The sequence below is a fragment of the Hemitrygon akajei genome, chromosome 1 (assembly GCF_048418815.1).
Source record: "Hemitrygon akajei chromosome 1, sHemAka1.3, whole genome shotgun sequence".
Taxonomy (NCBI): Eukaryota; Metazoa; Chordata; class Chondrichthyes; order Myliobatiformes; family Dasyatidae; genus Hemitrygon; species Hemitrygon akajei.
The window spans coordinates 19,588,444-19,607,222 of NC_133124.1; the positions used below are offsets into that span (position 1 = coordinate 19,588,444).

Here is an 18,779-nt window from a genome sequence, read left to right on the forward strand (position 1 = left end):
GAAATTTAAAGACAGGGCACAGTACACTATCCTAAGTTATATAACATGTTTCATTCAAAATAAAGAAAACCTATCGACAGGTATAGCAAATACAATCCTTGAGGAACATAGAGGGTATAAGATGGTACTTAACAAAGAAGATAGGAGGGCATTAAAGGGCCAAGTAGATTCACTGCCAAGAATACCGACCATGTGGGTGCATTCCTGTAATATCTATGACTTATTGATTTAAGAATACTCCTGAAGACAGAAATTAATTAATAGCCCTCATACTTGTAACTCAAATTCACATTTTCTTTATTGAAATCAATTTTTTATGGAATTTAGAATTGAAGTATTTTTAGATGTGGAAAGTACATAGATTACTGTGTAAAAGTAAATGAATTATTGAATTGAACATCTCACCAAAAGTAATATGATAAAGAACTACTTTTAGCCGGCTATAAGAGTCTAATGAAATTAATGTGGTCATTCTCAATCCTGTCCTCAATAACTGTGAAAAACCATCACAGATTTGTGTAATTTAGTGCCTAATTGCCAGTCTTATTTGCAGAAGCCAGATTATCCATGGTTCATTAAAGGACATTGTTTTGAAATGTTGCTTAACACACACACACACACACACATGCATGCACACACATACACACACAAACACAAAGTCTAAGATTTTAGCCCCAATACCATAATATACAATACTTCAAAAGTGGAAAGTTGTGTGTTTATTTCTCTTGTACTAATATGCACAATATTTGGTATACAAAGCTTTGAAAAATAAAGCTTATTCTACATATGATAGAACACTACAGCACAAAATCAGGCTCTTTGGCCCATCTAGTCTGTGCCGAATAGTCATACCACAAAGAATTGTATAAAATGGTGAGGGATTTCAACATGTGTAGGGAAGGCAGAAAGGTAGCAGCACACCACAAATTTGTTTGATATTCTGAACAAAGTCCAGTGAAATTAATATTTTATATTGTGTAATTGTTGATTCTGTCTGTTCTTTTTCCCATGTGCTCCATCCAGTTGGATTCCCATATCCTTCATCGTGTATTTTAACATTTTATATTTTCTGATACATCACCAAAATATTTTTTAAATTTTCAGTTCCAGATGATGTCTTTGCTCCGTACTATATTTGGAAGGGATCTTATAATTACAAGGGAAAGAAGCAGCCCATGACATTGACAGTCACGAGTTATAACACTTCCTCGGGCAGAGTCAATGCCACCCTCATAAACAGCAATATGGAGCTACAACTTTCAGGTACAGACCTCACCATTATCTTCCTACCAAGCTGCAGTGAATAGGGAAGACATTTTGTTTTTTTGTGACACTAGCAATGACCTTTCCAGCTACATCCTTCTGAGGCAGAATCAGAATCAGATGTATTATCACTAGCATATGTATGCCATAAAAATTGTTGTTCTGTGGCAATAGTACGCTACAAGACATAAAATCGCTGTAAGTTGTAATAAACCAGTAAATCATGCAGAAGAGGGTTGCGAGGTAGTGTTCATGAGCCGATCAGAAATTTGGCAGTGGAGGGGAAGAAGCTGTTGCTAAAATATTGAGTTTGGGTCTTCAGGCTCCTGATGGTAGTAATGAGAAAAGGATATGTTCCAGATGGTGAGGGTCCTTATTGATGGATGACATCTTCTTGAGGTACCACCATTTGAAGATGTCCTCGTTGGCAGAGTTGTGACTGTACTGGAACATGATCTAGTAGGATTTCTGGTCTTCAGCTCCAACTATGAGCGTGTTGATTCAGTCTGTAGCAGCCTGCTGTCCACACTAGCTGCAACCAATTAATGCAGGTGACCATGGGCTCAAGTCTTACTTTCCTATTCTGCAAAGCCCTGCTGCTCACTTACCTAAATATGCTGAAGTAACTTATAGGTTGGCGCGTGGCCAAGTGGTTAAGGCGTTGGTCTAGTGATCTGAAGGCAGCGTGTTGTGTCCTTGAGCATGCCACTTAACCACATATTGCTCTGTGACAACACTGGTGCCATGGTGTATCGGCCCTTGCCCTTCCCTTGGATAACATCGGTGGCATGGAGAGGGGAGACTTGCAGCATGGGCAACTGCCAGTCTCCCATACAACCCTGCCAGTCCTATGCCCTGGAAACTTTCCAAGGCGCAAATCCATGGTCTCTCAAGACCAACGGATGCCTATTAACTTATAGGTTTTAATTATCACCAATACGAAAAGTTGACTGACCACATAGGTTCCTTCTGAAGCAGAATTAGAATCAGAATGAGTTCTGACGAAGGTTCTCAGACTGAGACGTTGACTCTTTATTCTCCTCCATAGACGCTGCCTGAATTGCTGAATTCCTCCAGCATTTTCTATGTGTTGCTCTGGATTTCCAGCACCTGCAGAATCTCTTGAGTCTATGACTCTATAGCTTTTTTTCTGCCTAATGGTCTCTGATGTTTCATTATGTTCCAGAGAAATGGACCACTTGTCTTAATTAATCATTGCATGTATATATACTCTGAACTAGCCTTCTCCTAGTTTAATACCATCTTCTACTTATATCACCTTTTTAAAAAAATGTTTCAATGTCTCTCACATTTCTTCAAATCTTTCCTAATGCATCTGTATCCTATAGAATTAAAAATCTATAGAATAGAAAGAGGCTATTTTGGCCGTGTTTCATGCCGACCGAAAGACAGCTGGTCAGCTGATTCACTTGCTGGATCTTAGTCTGTGGTGTTGTGGGTTATGTTGCATCGTGTTCATGCAGATACTTTTTAAATGTGACTGATATTTTTGAGTGGTAATGTCACTCAAAGGGCATTTACAAACGATCAAAATGTGTTTGCATAATTTATTCTAGTTTGCATTCCATTGTTCTTTTGATGCAAGCACTACTGTTTGTTTTATTGATAATCGTTTTGAAATGTATGATCTGCTGCTACTTCCACATATTCTTTCTTGACGGGTTTTGTTAACAAGTAAAACATATAGTGCACTGCGCAGTACTGTGCAGAACTTCTGGGCACCCCTAGATCTTTTTATATGGTTTCAGATGGTATGGCCTTCACAGAGCCCTGATTGCAACATCATTGAGGCTGTCTGGAACTACCTGGAGAGACAGAATTGAGCAAGGCAGCCAAAGTCTGCAGCAGAACTGTGGCAAGTTCTCCAAGATGCTTGGAACAACCTGATATCCAATTTCCTTATTAAACTACATGACAGTGTACCTAAGTCTATTGATGCAGTTTTAAAGGCAAAGGGTCACACCAAATATCCATTCAATTTAGTTTTGTTTTACTATTTACTGCCTTTTATAGTAAATTTTTGGATATTTAGAAACTTTTCATTTCATTATTTATGAAAGCATCTTCGCTTTACAGATCTTTTTTCACATGTGCCTAAGACTTTTGCACAGTGCTGTATTTGTTCCACCTGTGTCATGTCAACTAACACATAGAAATGCTCCAAGATTTGTTAAGGATAATCCATTTTTTTTATTAGAACTGAAGTACGTGTCATCAGAAAAGCTCAGATTTCCAACATTTGCAGATTTCCTCTTTCGTGACCAGAAAAGCAGATCTTTTTTTTACAGTAACTAAAACCAATTTCCAACAACTATTTAACTTATATCCTGCACATCTTGTACATCTCGCACAATCTCTCATGGTCCTAGAACACACCCTACACAATCAGCAAAGCTTACCAACATGTATAGTTTCTGAGGAGGCTGAAGAGAGCTGGATTCTGCACGCCTATTCACTGTCAATGTCACCCCAGTTTTGGATATGGCCCAAGTGCGGAGTGACAGACACTGAAGCAGGTCGATAGTTCACAGACTAAAATGCAAAGAGTGTTAAAGGGAAAAGAAAATAATAAATATTAGGCCAAACAGGGCCGTTAACTAAAACTCTCAAATAGAAAACGAAGCCTATACTGCGGCTGAAAAGAACAACTAAGAATAAAACAATTACCGCTAGTCTTCAGAGTCAGTTGACTCGACAGTCCAATTTCTCAGGCAAGGAAGAATGCAAAGCAGGCAGCGAAGTGTTTCTGTGTCCAAGTCTCAACAAATACTACGCTGGAATGAATGGAGCTAAGTGCTATCGCAATGAAGTAACAATTAGCTGACACGTGCATATTCACAAGTGCAATTGCCGTATCTACTGCGTGGTTGTGACAGTCAATCTACAGATACACAGTAGAGAGTATCCTAACAAGCTGATCTTCAGATGTGGCTTGTTTTTTTTTGCTTTTATTGATTAGTTAAGACCACACTCAAGCAGACAGTAAGGCTCTACAATGGTAAGCTGCCATAAAAGGGACAATAACATCATGAGGGATTCTGCCACCCTGCTCATGGACTATTTCTCTCACTTGTGTTAGGAAGGAGGTTACTTGGCCAGACCACCAGACTCAAAGACAGTTATTTTCCTCAAGCAGTAAGGCTGATAACACCTCAACATAAACTTCTGAAATGGAAATCACATTTGTTAAATTTATTAGAGTTCATTGAAGATATGGAAGATAAAATGGAACCAGAAAATGCAATATGTTTGGATTTCTAAAAGACTGCTATTTACGTGCTATATGAGAAAAATATGGCACAAGTTAAGAACCAAGCATATTGCAAAGAATTTTTGGTAAAGCTAGAGGATGGGTTCACCAACAATAAAAATAGAATGAGGATGATGGATCATTTGATGAGCTGTATAAGCGTAATCCCAAGAAGGTCAGAGCTGGAACCTCATCCATATACAATCTAGAGTAAATGCATTGAAGTGAAGAAGTGCATTGCAACCAAGTTAAACAAAAGAGATTTCAGAGGAGTTGTGAGGAGGACTGAAGGGTCTATAATGAAGAAAAGAAATATGGAGTGGGCAAGAATTTGCCAGATGAGATATAATACAGGGAGCATGATGTTATCATAACACAGATTATAATTAATTAATTCATTACAATTGTGACAAAAAAAATTCTAATTGTTCAGAAATTCTTCCTAATCTTCTTATTGTACTGTAATGTTTAGAGACTGCAATATTCCTCTGTATCCAGCCAGATATTAGCACTGCGCAACACACACAAAAAGATGGATGGATTCAGCAGGGCAGGCAGCATCTATGGAGGAGAATAAATAGTCGATGTTTTCAGTCTGAGGACTTGAATCAGGACTGGAAAAGATGGGGGCAAATGCCAGTAAAAGAAGGCGGGGGGGGGTAGGGGAAGGAGTACAAGTTAGAAGATAAAAGGTGAAACCAGGTGAGGGGACAGATAGGTTGGTAGGGGAGGGGTGTGAAGTAAGAAACTGGGACGGGATAGGTCAAAGAGGTAAGTGGCTGAAGAAGAAGCAGTCTAATAGGAGAAAGGAGTGGAGACAAGATATTTCCAGCATCTGCAGAAACTCTTGTGTTTAGATATTAACATTCCTTGATTTTAACAATGGCCTTAATTAATATCCAGGGCTGCAGAATTCAGCACTTTGGGACTCTGGATACTGAATGAGATTCAAATAGCAATATGTACAAGCACAATAATTGTCTGAATTGAGTTGTCTTGCCACTGTATTGTTAAAGGTATGAGGGTATTCGATGTCTGTGTGGCCCATAGGTGTTCAAGCTGAAGAGTCATGATGTCATTTAGTTTGTAAAGGTGACTTGAAACCAACTAACTAGCTCTGTCTGTCTGTACTCCCTGTTTCCCAAATCCCATTGATAAACATATGGTCAGAAGTTATGAAGGACATTTTTACCGTCCTATTTGAAAAGATTTTCAATTGCTTAGTTGTTAGCAAATGATTGGTCTCCACTGGTTACTGATTTAAAAGCCCCTTCAACTCATGAGGTTGTGCTGATTCTTTAACCTATTCCAAGATTAATCTAACCCATCCCTCCTACATAGCCGCAGGCCTCATGGTAGCGCAGTGGTTAACAGTTTAGAGTTCAATTCTAACGTAATATGCAAGAGGCTTGTATGTCCTCCCCGTGAATGCATGGGTTTCCTCTCAAATTCCAAGGAAGTCCATTGGTCATTGTAAATTGTTCCGTGTTTAGGCTAGGGTTAAATAGGTGGGTTGCTGGAAGGGCTGCACCATGCTATATCTCTAAACAAATGCATAAATAGCCCTCCAGTTTTCTTTCATCCATGTACCTATCCAAGAATTTCTTAAATGGCCCTAATTTATCTGGCACTACCACCACCCCACCACTCTCCGTGTTAAAAAAAACCTCTGATATCCCCCCTTAAAATTATGCCCCTTATTTTGGCATTATGCTCCCTGGTATTACTTTCTCCCAAATGTTGGTGCATCAGGAGGTTTCTTCTTGGAGTATAACACATACCTGGGAGGAGGAAACAAGGCGTTTGGTGAAGGAAGGAAAGAACATTATTGGGAAATAAGTGGAAGTCAGCCTGCAGTCCAGTAGAAGTATCCTCACTGAAACATTCCAGTTCCTTTAGCTACATGAACAATATCCAAAGTGTTCCGGTCAACTCTGCCTGTGTTAAAATGGAGGAGATGCTGGTTACAGTGAGTTTTCCATTCCACAAAATGCCCTTGGGACATGTAATTTTTGCTTTGCACTTCTTATTTAGAATAACACAAACATTATGATCCTCTACATATTAGATTTCTTTCTGGAAATTAATTTCTTAGAACTTCTTGCGGGGAATTTATTCTAACCTTTCCTCAGCTGGTAATTCCTGCTGGATCAGATTATCTGACTAATGTTTACAGATATCTTTGTTCTGTTATGAAACTCACCAAGGTACCGAAGAAACAATACCCTTGGTTACAGAGTAGATCAGAATTTCATTTTCCAGTTATGCAGTATTGCATTATTAATGTGTGCCTTTATTGTTTGCTCCAAGGATCAATCCTTGCTTCTCAGTCATTAAAAAATGCATTAGGAGGCTCGCTGTGTCCCTAGCAGTCGATTAAGACTAAAACCCATCGGGGCAGAACTATGCTATTCCGCCCATCGAGTCAGCTCTGTTTGATCATGGCGATTTATTTTCCCTCTCGATCCCTTTCTCTGTTAAATTTTGATTTAAAAAGTGAGGTACTGAATTCCACCTTCTGATTCTGCAGCCCTGCAGTTATAGTTCTTAACTGAGATGAGGGTTTCTGCCTGTGTCATGTTTTCAGACAAAGGGCTTCAAATATTTCTGATTCCAATAGATCCCATGTGCATGTGAATAATAAATCTGAATCTGAAATACCTGAGATATCAGCTGTTCTTGTTTCCTACCATCCTTCTACCTACAGACTTATTTATTGTGTTATTAGCATTTGACCAAGTCATTTAAAGGTGCAGCAAAAAGCAATGGGCCAATCTAACTCCACTAGCAATAGCTTTCTGCCATGGAGGAATTCATAAACTATCTCTTTGCTTCAAGCCACTGTATCAGTCTTGAGTCCAAGTTGTTATTCTCCCCTGGATTCTATTGGTTTTTATTTTTCTGAAGAGCTCAAACATGCAGAATTCTTAAAGATTCCCACCCAAGCTTCCATCCTGCATTTCATCACAGTTGCCAAGTACTATTTGCTTAATGGAGGACTTTGACCTTGACTGACTTGTCCTCATGGATTCTTTCTGCCTCCTGTATTTCTCATTAAAGCAGCTACCCATTTCCTTCTGTTTTACTAAATTGTCTGTTTGCTGTGTTCTGAAATGCACAGTGGATCTTCCAAATCTGTATATTTAGAACATGAGTAGAACGTTATGGCACAGTACAGTCACTTCAGCCTATGGTGTTGCGCCAATCTTTTAACTTACTCTGAGAACAAACTAACCCTTCCCTTCTACATGCCCTTCCATTTGTTTTCCATGATGCATGTGCCTAAGAGTGTTTTCAATGCCCCTAATATATCTTCCTCTCTTAAGTGTCTCTAAAGCATTTCAATAGGTTTCAATAGGTACATTTAATGTCAGACAAATGTATACAACATATATCCTGAAATTCTTTTTCTTCACAAACATCCACAAAAACAAAGGAGCGCCCCAAAGAATGAATGACAATTAAATGTTAGATCTCCAAAGCTCCCCCCATGCACAAATAGCAGCAAAGCAATGCCCACCCCCCCATCACCAGCAAAAAGCATCAGCTCCCCCCACCGAGCACTCAAGTGTGCAGCGAAGCATCAATAAAGACACAGACTTGCAGTACCCCAAAGACTACTTCTTCACCCAGTATTCGACATATCACAGGCCACAATCTCTCTCCCTAATAAAGGAAAAAGAGGTGTCCCCTTTTCACAGCAAGAGGATAGATGTAACAAAATAACTCGCTGGTTTGTAGTGTTAAAAGTGTGTTACGTTGGTTTTTCTGAGCTCTGTGACTGATGAACTTGGGTTTCTGGGCTCATAGCCCCAGCCAACTCACTGCTTTCTATCCTCTGTGTACTCCCACAACATATCAGGTGGCGGCACCAGCCTTGAATCCGCCCCCCTCCAGAACCACGAAAATCCAGCACCCCGAAGGTGCACTAGTCTTCCAGGCCGCATCCCTGGGAGATCAAAAAGCAGCTGGTCGTGGGGACCTGAGAGCAAGTCACATTTCCGCAAAGAACCGAAGTCAGCATGTATCTCCAGGTCAGGGTCTTCAAAAGAACCTTGAAAGGGAAAAAAGAGATATCAAGGATAGAAATAGAGTTATTTCTGAAGATACAAGCAAAGGAGTCATCATTAGGTGCCATCCTCCTAAGCTACGTCCATTAAACATTTGACTGGTTCCTGGATAATTTGTCTCATTTTTTCAGTGTCATTATTTTCTGAAGTTTGACTCATATTCCTGATGCAATTTCTATCCTACACTTCAACTCAGTTCCAACGTATTGAGAATTCCAAGCTAACTGTTTCAGAATCGGCCCTTGTCCTCTTTGGGGTCACAATTCCTTAATGCTTTGCAAGAAATCGCCCTCGCTCAATCTCAGGATAAACTATGTGAATTCTTCGCCATGATTGGTGACTACCCTACCCGCTTGACGCTTTCACCAATTTAGTTCTCTTTTTGCAGAACTCAATCTGACCATTCACTCAGCAATTCTTCCTGGTATTAAAAACAGCTAATTCAGTTTACATATCATCAAGACTGGCCATTCAACATGAAATAACTACAGAAAAGTCTACAAAAGTTATTGAATACAGCCCAGTCTGTCACAAGGAAATCCTACCCTACCATTACGAACATTTACATGGAGTGCTGCCACAAGAAAGCAGAAAGGACCCCACTATCCAGGCCATGCTCTCTCCTCGCTACAACAATTAAGCAGGAGGTACAGATGCCTTAGGTCCCACACAACCAGGTTCAGGAGCAGTTATTACCCAACAACCATCAGCCTCCTGAACTGCATGTATAAATTCACTCATCACAACTCTGAACTGATTCTACAACCTAGGCTCACATTCAAGGACTCCACAACTTACATTCTCAGTAGTTTCACTATTATGCAAAGTTCTTGGACACATATACTAGTGATGCCTAGTAATTTAATGTATTGAACTGTACAACTGCCTCAAAAAAGAAGTCATGACATATGTGAGTGATGATAAACCTGATTCTGATATGGGTCTCTATTGTGGACTGAGAGTGGGAAGGGGGCAGGGAGAGGGGAAAGGGGAAGGGAGATGGGAGGGAGCAGGATGCACCAGAGAAACATTTTGTAATGGTCAATGAACCAATTGTTTGGAATCAAATGACCGTGCCTGGTGTCTCATGGCTGGGTGTGTCTGCACCCAAGCCAACCCCCAACCCTAGCACTCCTTCTCTGCTACCTATTCCACACCACTCCTCCGGCACTCCACCCTCAACCATTCTCAACATCCTTTACTCCCATCAAATTGACAAACTCGTTCTCCACTCCATGTGTGCAAAAATTTTGGGTACCTCAGCTATGTGCCTAAGACTTTTGCACAGTACAATATATTATTTTCACAATCTGTCTTTTTGTGCACATTGGTTACTTGTCAGCTTTTGCTCATGTATAGTTTTTTTATAAATTCTACTGTATTTATTTTTCAATAAATGCCTGTAAGAAAATGAAGATCAAGGTAGAATATGGTAACATATACGCACTTTGATAATAAATTTTACTTTGACTTTGACAGAAATCTTCCAGAGATAACAATTATTCTGAAACATTGTTACTAGGAAGTTCACCCAACACTGTACTTTGCTCTCTTGCTCATTTTCATCACAAATTAATTTCCTTAATTTTTCTGACAAGTTCTTGCAGCAACAACTTCTGATTAATCTTCCTTAAGTTTCTTCCTGGTGTCACTCTTCCTGCTTCTGCATGTTCCTCTGGTCCTACAATCACAAAATTGATTCAGTGTCTAACGTGTGGGCTGAGAAATTAAATCTCTCAAGCTCGGCATTTAGAAGAATGAAGAGTGATCTTTTGAAAGCATATTAGTCATGCAAAAAGAAAGCAAAAATAGTGAAGCAGTGTTCATGAGTTCATTGTTGGTTCAGAAATCCGATGGCGAAGGATAAGAAGCTGTCCCTGAAATGTTGAGTGTGTGTCTTCAGGCTCTTGTACCTCTTCCCTGATGGCAGTAATGAGAGGAAGGCATGTTCTGGGCGCTGGGGGTCCGGTATGGTGGATGCCACCTTTTTGAGCATTGCCTTTATAAATGCCCTCAATGGCGACTTTGGTGTTTTCCAGCACTGAGAGAGCCTTGCACAAGAAGGGCTTCGAGATAAGGGGGCTGTTATTTAGAATTGAGGTGACTGGAATTTCTTCTCAAAAGGCCAGAGAATCTTTGGAATTCACCACCCTGTAGCTTTGTTAAGATAAGTGAGGAGTATAAAGAGGGAATTTTTGACAGATTAGTGAACTGCAGTTTTCATGACATGAGTATAGTAAAAGATATGAGACTAGGGACAGATCAGCCATAATTATATTGAACGGGTGGGCTTGAGGGCCTACACCTGATCCTAGTTCCTTGTTCAAGCATATTATAGATGTCAACCTCTTCTCGGGTATGTATCACCCTCTAGGGCCACGCAGTATCATAGCAGTTAGCACAGTACTTTACAGCGCCAGCTGTAAGATCAGGGTTCTATTTCCACTGCTATTTGTAAGGTGTATAATATATGATTTCCCCGTGACTGCGGTGTTTCTCCGGGTGTACTGGTTTCTGCCCACATTCTAAAAGGCATGCAGTTAGAGCTGGAGAATTGTCAGCATGCTATGCAGGGAGCATGGAGTCACTTGCCTGCGGCCCCCAGCAAAATTCTCGCTGATTTGATCTGACTCCAATGACACACTTCACTGTTATTTTTTGATGTACGTATGACAAATAAAGCTAATCTTCAATCCTTTTTATCCACCCTTTTATAGATCAGTTCAGGTCTGAGTTGGCTTGATCCAAGCCCAGAAATGCTATCTCACTGTTTTTATCACCTCCCCTTCTTCTCTTAATACTCACCTTAAAATCCAGCACCCTTCTCTCAGGAGCAGCATAGCAGTTAGCATAACTCTATTACAGTGCCAGCAACCCAGGTTCAATTCCTTCCACTATCTGTATGTTCTCCCCATGGGTTTCCTCCGGATATTCCGGTTTCCCCCCACATCCCAAAGACATACGGGTTGGTAGATGAGTTGATCATGTGGGTGTAATTGGGTAGTGCGGACATATTAGGCAGGCAGGGCCTGTAACCATGCTGTATCTCTAAATCAGTCGACAAATAAAGTAATTAGTAATGAATAACAGTGATCATGCAAAAAAATTACCGGCCTTATTTATTTATTTTTTATTGAGATACAGCACAGAGTAGGCCTTTCCCCCAAGTTAATTTAAACCTACTCACAGGATAATTTACAATGATCAATCAACCTACCAACTGGTACGTTTTTGAACAGTGCTTTGTTTGTGCCAGTGCAGCAAAACTCTAATGAACACTCTCTGGCCGTTCAGAAATCGCAATGGTTCAGATTTCAGTAGTTTCCATTCTTTTGCCTTCGTTCCAGTGTTTTCTCTCTGTTCCCCGGGTCGCAGGGTCACACATTCCCTTCCTGTTCACCGAGGCCGCAGTTCCCACGTTCCCTGAGCACTCATGGGAGCTGCAGTTTCTGTGCTCTACATCCACTCCCAGGGCCCCAGATCCAGTATTCCATGCACAGTAGCCAAGTCCCAAGTTCCAACACTCTCCACCAACTTGCTAGCATTCAGTTCTTGCTCTCCTGTCACTCAACAGAGCCCTATCCACACCCACATCCTGCTCACTGTGGCCCCGATTCCTTCGCTCACCTTCTATAAATCAAGGCCAGAGTTATCACACTCCCTTATCTTCTCTGGGACAACCCTTCCTGATCTCCCTTTTAATTTGCCTGGTCCTATTAGCTGAGCTGCCTTGAAGCTTAAAGGTCTTGCTGAACCGTTACTGTTACATTTTTGTTTTAAAGTGGATTGAAATGTGTTGAATTATTAAAATAATGTTCTATACACAGAAAATCTGTTAGTCTAGCTCCACTGATGTCCCAAGCGTGCAGATTAACTGAGTTTTACTGCAATAGCTCATCCTTTTGCTGATCTTATCTTATTTTTTGTCTGGCATCTAATTTTGTACAACTATTTCTTTGTAAAGTATATGGGACAATTTATGAAGGCATAAAAATGTTGTACTTGTTATCCAGCTGGAACTGCAACTTTAAACAAATTTAAAAAATACTGGAAGAACTCTGCAGGTCAGGCAGCATCTATGGGGAGGAATAAACAGTCAATATTTTAGGCACTGGACAGGAAGGGAGAAGATATCAGAATAAAAAGGTGGTAAGATGGGGAGGGAGTCCTAGCTGGCAGGTGATAGGTGATACCAAGTGAGGGGGAAGGTGGGTGGATGAAGTGAGAAGCTGATGCATGATAGGTGAGATAAGGTGAGGGAGAAGGTGGGTAGATGAAGTGACAAGCTGATGCATGATAGGTGAGACCAGGTGAGGGAGAAGGTGGGTAGATGAAGTGAGAAGCTGGTGTATGATAGGTAAGACCAGGTGAGGGAGAAGGTGGGTAGATGAAGTGAGAAGTTGGTGCATGATAGGTGAGACCAGGTGACGGAGAAGGTGGGTAGATGAAGTGAGAAGCTGGTGCATGATAGGTGAGACCAGGTGAGGGAGAAGGTGGGTAGATGAAGTGAGAAGCTGGTGCATGATAGGTGAGACCAGGTGAGGGAGAAGGTGGGTAGATGAAGTGAGCAGCTAGTACATGATAGGTGAGACCAGGTGAGGGAGAAGGTGGGTAGATGAAGTGAGAAGCTGGTGCATGATAGGTGAGACCAGGTGAGGGAGAAGGTGGGTAGATGAAGTGAGAAGCTAGTACATAATAGGTGAGACCAGGTGAGGGAGAATGTGGGTGGATGAAGTGAGAAGCTGGTGCATAATAGGTGAGACCAGGTGAGGGAGAAGGTGGGTAGATGAAGTGAAAAGCTGGTACATGATAGGTGAGACCAGGTGAGGGAGAAGGTGGTAGTTGAAGTGAGGAGCTGAGAGGTGATTGGTAGAAGAGGTAAAGGGCTGAAGAAGAAGTAATCTGATAGAAGAGGAGAGTGTACTGGGAGAGAAAGGGAAGGAGGGAAGAGGGAAAGGGAGTAGAGCCAGAATGGGAAATAAAAAAAGAAAGAGATGGGGAGGGAGGAGAAATCATCAGAAGTTATAGAAATCGATGTTCATGCCATCAGGTTGGACACTACATAGATGGAACATGAGGTGTTGCTCCTACAACCTGCCCTGGCAGTAGAGGAGGCCATGGACAAGCATTTTGGAATGGGAATGGGAATGGGAATGGGAATGGGAATGGGAATAGGAATGGGGAGTGGATTTATAAGGTTGGCCACTGTAAAATCCTACCTGCTGAAGAGAGAGCAAAGGTAACCGCCAACGTGGACCTCAATCTACATCAGGTCTCACTGATGTAGAGGAGGCCACACTGGAAGCACTGGATACAGTAGATGTATATGGTATATATGTATTTTAGTAAGATATCTGACAATGTTCCCTATGGTAGGCTTGTTCAGTAAGTCAGGATGCATGGGATCTAGGAAATTTAGCTGTGTGGATTTAGAATTGACCTGCCCACAGAAGGCAGGAGGTATTAGTAGATGGGGCATATTCTGCCTGGAGGTTTGTGGCCAGTGATGTTCCACAGGGATCTGTTCTGGAACACCTACTCTTTGTGATTTTTATAAATAACTTTGATGAGGAAGTGGAAGAGTGGGTTAGTAAGTTTGCAGATGGCACAAAGATTGGTGAAGTTGTGGGTAGTGCGGAGAATTACAACAGAACATTGATGGGATGCAGAGATGGGCTGAGAAGCAGCAGATGAAGTTCAGTCCGGAAAAGTGTGAAGTGATTCATTTTAGAAGGGTCAAATTTGAAGGCAGAACACAAAGTTAATTGTAGGATCCTTAACATTGCCAAGGGATCTTGAGATTTATGTCCAAAGTTGCTGTGCTAATTGATAAGGTGGTTAAGAAGGCGTATTGGCTTTCATTAGAGGGATTGAGTTCAAGAGCTGCGAGGGAATGTTGCAGCTCTCTAAAATTCTGGTTAGGCCACATTTAGAATATTGTATTCAGTTCCAGGTCACCTCATTATGGGAAATATGTGGAAGCTTTAGAGAGGGTGCAGAGGAGATTTAGCAGTATGATGTCTGGATTACGAAGTGTGTCTTGTGAGGTTAGAAGGGTGGGTTCCTGCAATGGTGCAACATGCTGGCAGGGTGGTGAAGACAGATACATCAGGAACATTTAAAAGACTCTTGGATAGGCACATACTGTAGATGTAAGAAAAAGAAGGCATAGATTGATCTTGAATTAGGTTAAAGGGCTGAAGGAGCTGTACAGTCCTGGAATGTTCTAATAATATGACTTAGTGCATAGTGCATTTATTAGAGCAGTTGCCTTGCAATTTGTGGATTCCACCAACTCCAAGATGATCTCACCATCAATCAAAATTTTCATTCTCTTCCCCTTTCTAGGTCTGCTCTCCCCAATTACAGCTCTGTGTCCCAAGATACCTTCCCATGCAACCAGAGGAATGACAACATCTATCCATTCACCTTTTAGTTTCCAACCATCCAGAGCCTCAATCTATTATTCCAGATGTACCAATAATTACCTTATGTTTCTTCCAGTCCAACGTTCACAGTGTGGCCTTCTCTATACTGAAGAAGTTAAGCACATTCATCCCTCTTTCTTGAAATGGTTGGTTTATCACCTGATCTGTCCAAACCTATCTCCATGTGGACTTTTGTCTTACACCACATTCCTTCTCTCAGCTCGGCTTTGAAAACTATAAGTCCTCCACTCGCCTTCGAGTTGTGAATTAGAGTCACTGACTTGTAACTGCTGATTGTTTTCACTTCCCACAAATGCTCTTTGACTGGCTGAGTTCTTTATGCATTTCTTCTTTTTGAGCCAGATTCAGTCCTGTGCGGAGATTGCATGTAAGAAGGTCCAGAGGATGTTCACAAAAATCAACCTGGGAATGAAAGGGTTAACAGATAAACAGTGTTTGATGGCTCTGGGCATATACCTGTTGGAGTTCAGAAGAATGTGGCAGGAACTCATTGAAATCTACGGAATATTGAAAGGCCTAAATAGAGTGGATGTGGAAAGGATGTTTCCTAGAGTGGGGGAGTTGAGGACGAGAGGGGACAGCCTCAGAGTATAAGAACATCCCTTTAGTACAGTGATAAGGAGGAATTTCTTTAGCCAAAGGGTGGTGAGTCTGTGGTATTTATTGCCTCAGACAGCTATGGAGGCCAAGTTACGGTGTATTTTTAAAGTGGAGGTTGATAGTTTCTTGATTAGTAAGGGTGTCAAAGGTTATGGGGAGAATGAGGTTAAGAGGGATAATAAATCAGACATGATGGAATGGTGGAGCAGACCAGGGTCAAATGGCCTAATTTTACTCCCATGTCTGATGGCTATTTTATATTGCCCTTTGGCATGTAGGCGAACGGTAGAATCTGAGAAAACTGTTGGGAAAATGGGGAGAGTAAAACAGGATTTGTGTAAATGATTTATTGGTTGTCGCTGTAGTATCAGTGAGTGGAAGAGTGTGGCTCCATGCTATATAATGCTACATTTCTACAACACGGTAAGCTTTATTCTCAAGCCCATGGGCAACTTAAATGTAATAAAATATGAATAATCATTGTGGTCTGAGATTTGTTATGCACAAGAGATTCTGCAGATACTGGAAATCTTGAGCACCATACACAGATTTTTTGGAGGAACTCAGCAATTTGGGTGGCATCTATGGAGGGGATTAAACGGTTGACTTTTCAGGCTGACAAAATAAAGGGAAGAAGGAGGGGCACCGGAGGAAGGTGATGGGCAGGAGAGAAGAAGTGAAGGGGTGACAGAGTAAGCAGAAGGATAAATGGAATTGCCGTGATGTCGCCAAATTCAGGTTGGAGGACCAGCAGCTCATATTCCATCTGGGTAGCCTCTAATCTGATGACATGAACATTGATTTCTCCAACTTCTGTCCATTTCTTCCCCTAACTCCTTCTCTCTTTTCCCATTCCCCTTTCTCCTCCTCTTCTCACCTGCTCACCACTTCCATTTGGTTTCCTCCTTTGGTTTCTTCCATGATCCATTGTCTTCTCCTATTGGATTCTTTCTACATTAGCCCTTCACCTCTTCCATCTATCCCCCTCCCAGTTTCTTACTTCATCCCTGTCCCCCACCCACCTGTCTTCCCGCTCACTTGTTCTCACCTAACGCCTGCCAGCTTCTGCTCCTTCCCCTCCCCCTACATCCTTAGTCTGTTTTCTTCCACTTCAGTCTTGATGAAGGATCCCAGTCCAAAACATTGACTGTTTTCCAACCTGTAGATACTGCCTGACTTGCTGAGTTCCACCAACATTTTGAGTGACATTTGTCAAAAGCTTATTAATGGAAGTTCACAAACCATTTTTTCTACGTCATGCTTCATCTCTGCTCACCCTTTCAGGTGTTTATAAAAGTCAAGAAGCACGTCTTATGCTTCTGATGTACCACGTGGTAACACCTGATCAAACGTCTGTCAGCAAGATCACAGACAAATGGGCCATGGATGGTTATGTAAGTATGCTCCACCTGCCTGGTTATAGGAGTCACAATTTTGCATTGTATTGAATTGAAAGAAATGAAAATGATTGTATTTTTCTTCTTTTATTGAGAAAGCTTTTGAGCTTGTTCAAAGCAATTAATAGCATATTAACTGCTTATTTTACATTACTTTTTAAATTGAATTAACACTTAATCAGCAGTAAAATATATCTTCTGAAGTACATATACATAGAAATAAAATCTTCAGAGATTTGAATGAGACTCCTAGATACCTAACTCACTTTAAACCATTCCACTGCACTCAAATCCATACGTGGTGCAAGAAACAACTTGTACCTTTACATTAATACTTACCACTTGCTAGCACTGTTTAAGGTGTTCATTATGTGCCATGTCATATGAAGTGGCACATAATAACCAACTGAAGACAAAGTATTAATTGCAGAGAAAATGCAGAGCAGACAGACAAGAAGTTAGGGTTAGATAATAAGGTAAATATTTAACAATGTTTACTGAGAGGTCAAGATTCCATCTTATTGTATTTATCATAATCAGCATCATGATGTGCCTTGTTGTATGACATGGGTGATCATGGTCTTTCCATGACCATGACTGTTCTCAGCGAATTTTTCTGGGGAAGTGTTTTGCCATTGCCTTCTTCTGGGCAGCATCTTTACAAGGCAGGTGATCCCACCAACACACTTTAGAAATTGTCTGCCTGGTGTCAGAGGTCACCTACCCAGGACTTGTATTCGCCACCCGTTCATACGACCATCCACCTCTTGCTACCATGGCTTCACCAGACCCTGACTGGGGTGCTAAGCAGTTGCTACAACTTGCCTAAGGCTGACCTTCAGGTTAGCGTAGGGAAAGAGCACCTTACGCCTCCTTTGGCAGAGACCTATCTCCATCTGCTACCCTCTCACCCTCAAAGATGAAAGCTTCCTGTAAGCTTGTCTGCCGATTTTGATTAGTAACAATTCATTTAATTTGCTAAGATGTGAATTTCCATGATAGCATAGCAGCTAACATGTAGAATTACAGCACCAGTGACCCGGGTTCAGTTCTGCCTCTGTCTGTGAGGAGCTTATCCATTCTCCCCATGACCACGTGGGTGCTCAGGTCTCTTCCCACATTCCAAAGATGTATAGATTTGTAGATTGGAGGTGAGTTACTTGCAGGCCTGTTACCATGCTATACCTCGAAATAAATAAATAAAATCAATGAATTAATTAATAATGGATAGGAGTGACAATGTGATAAAGAAAGGAAGAAGTTGATCAAAGCTTTCATTTTTTCTCTCCCTGTCTATAGAATTACTTCTGTCTCTACTACTGCCTATTACGCCATGATTGTTTAGGGCAGCAATGAAAGTTTTCCATCTCTAGCGGTGTTTAGGGCTTCCTTCATCATGTCAGTAGCTCAGTTTTTACCACTGTCAGTCATACAAGTTCCAGGTAGAGACTCAGGAATGCCGTCACACTCAGATGTAAAAGGGCAACCTTTTGGAAATGAAGTAAAGGAGGAATGGCGAGGCCGCACTTGAAGTACTGCATGCATTTCTGGTGTCCTTACTTGAGGAAGGGTATACTGGCTTTGGAGGTGGTGCAGTGGAGATTCACCAGGTTGATTCCAGAGATGAGGGGGTTAAACTATGAGGAGAGATTGAGTCGCCTGGGACTGTATGCGCTGGAATTCAGAAGAATGAGAGTAGATCTTATAGAAACATATACAATTATGA

At 41.3% G+C, this 18,779-nt stretch overlaps 1 protein-coding gene across 1 annotated transcript in view; it reads left to right on the plus strand.

Moving 5' to 3' along the window:
- csmd3b (CUB and Sushi multiple domains 3b) overlaps positions 1-18,779 on the plus strand; it is a 2,154,916-nt gene that overhangs the window by 2,120,566 nt on the left and 15,571 nt on the right. The window contains exons 66-67 of the mRNA XM_073038951.1: positions 1,108-1,266; positions 16,941-17,050. Coding sequence (XP_072895052.1) covers positions 1,108-1,266; positions 16,941-17,050 — 269 coding nt within the window. The remainder of the gene's footprint in view (positions 1-1,107; positions 1,267-16,940; positions 17,051-18,779) is intronic.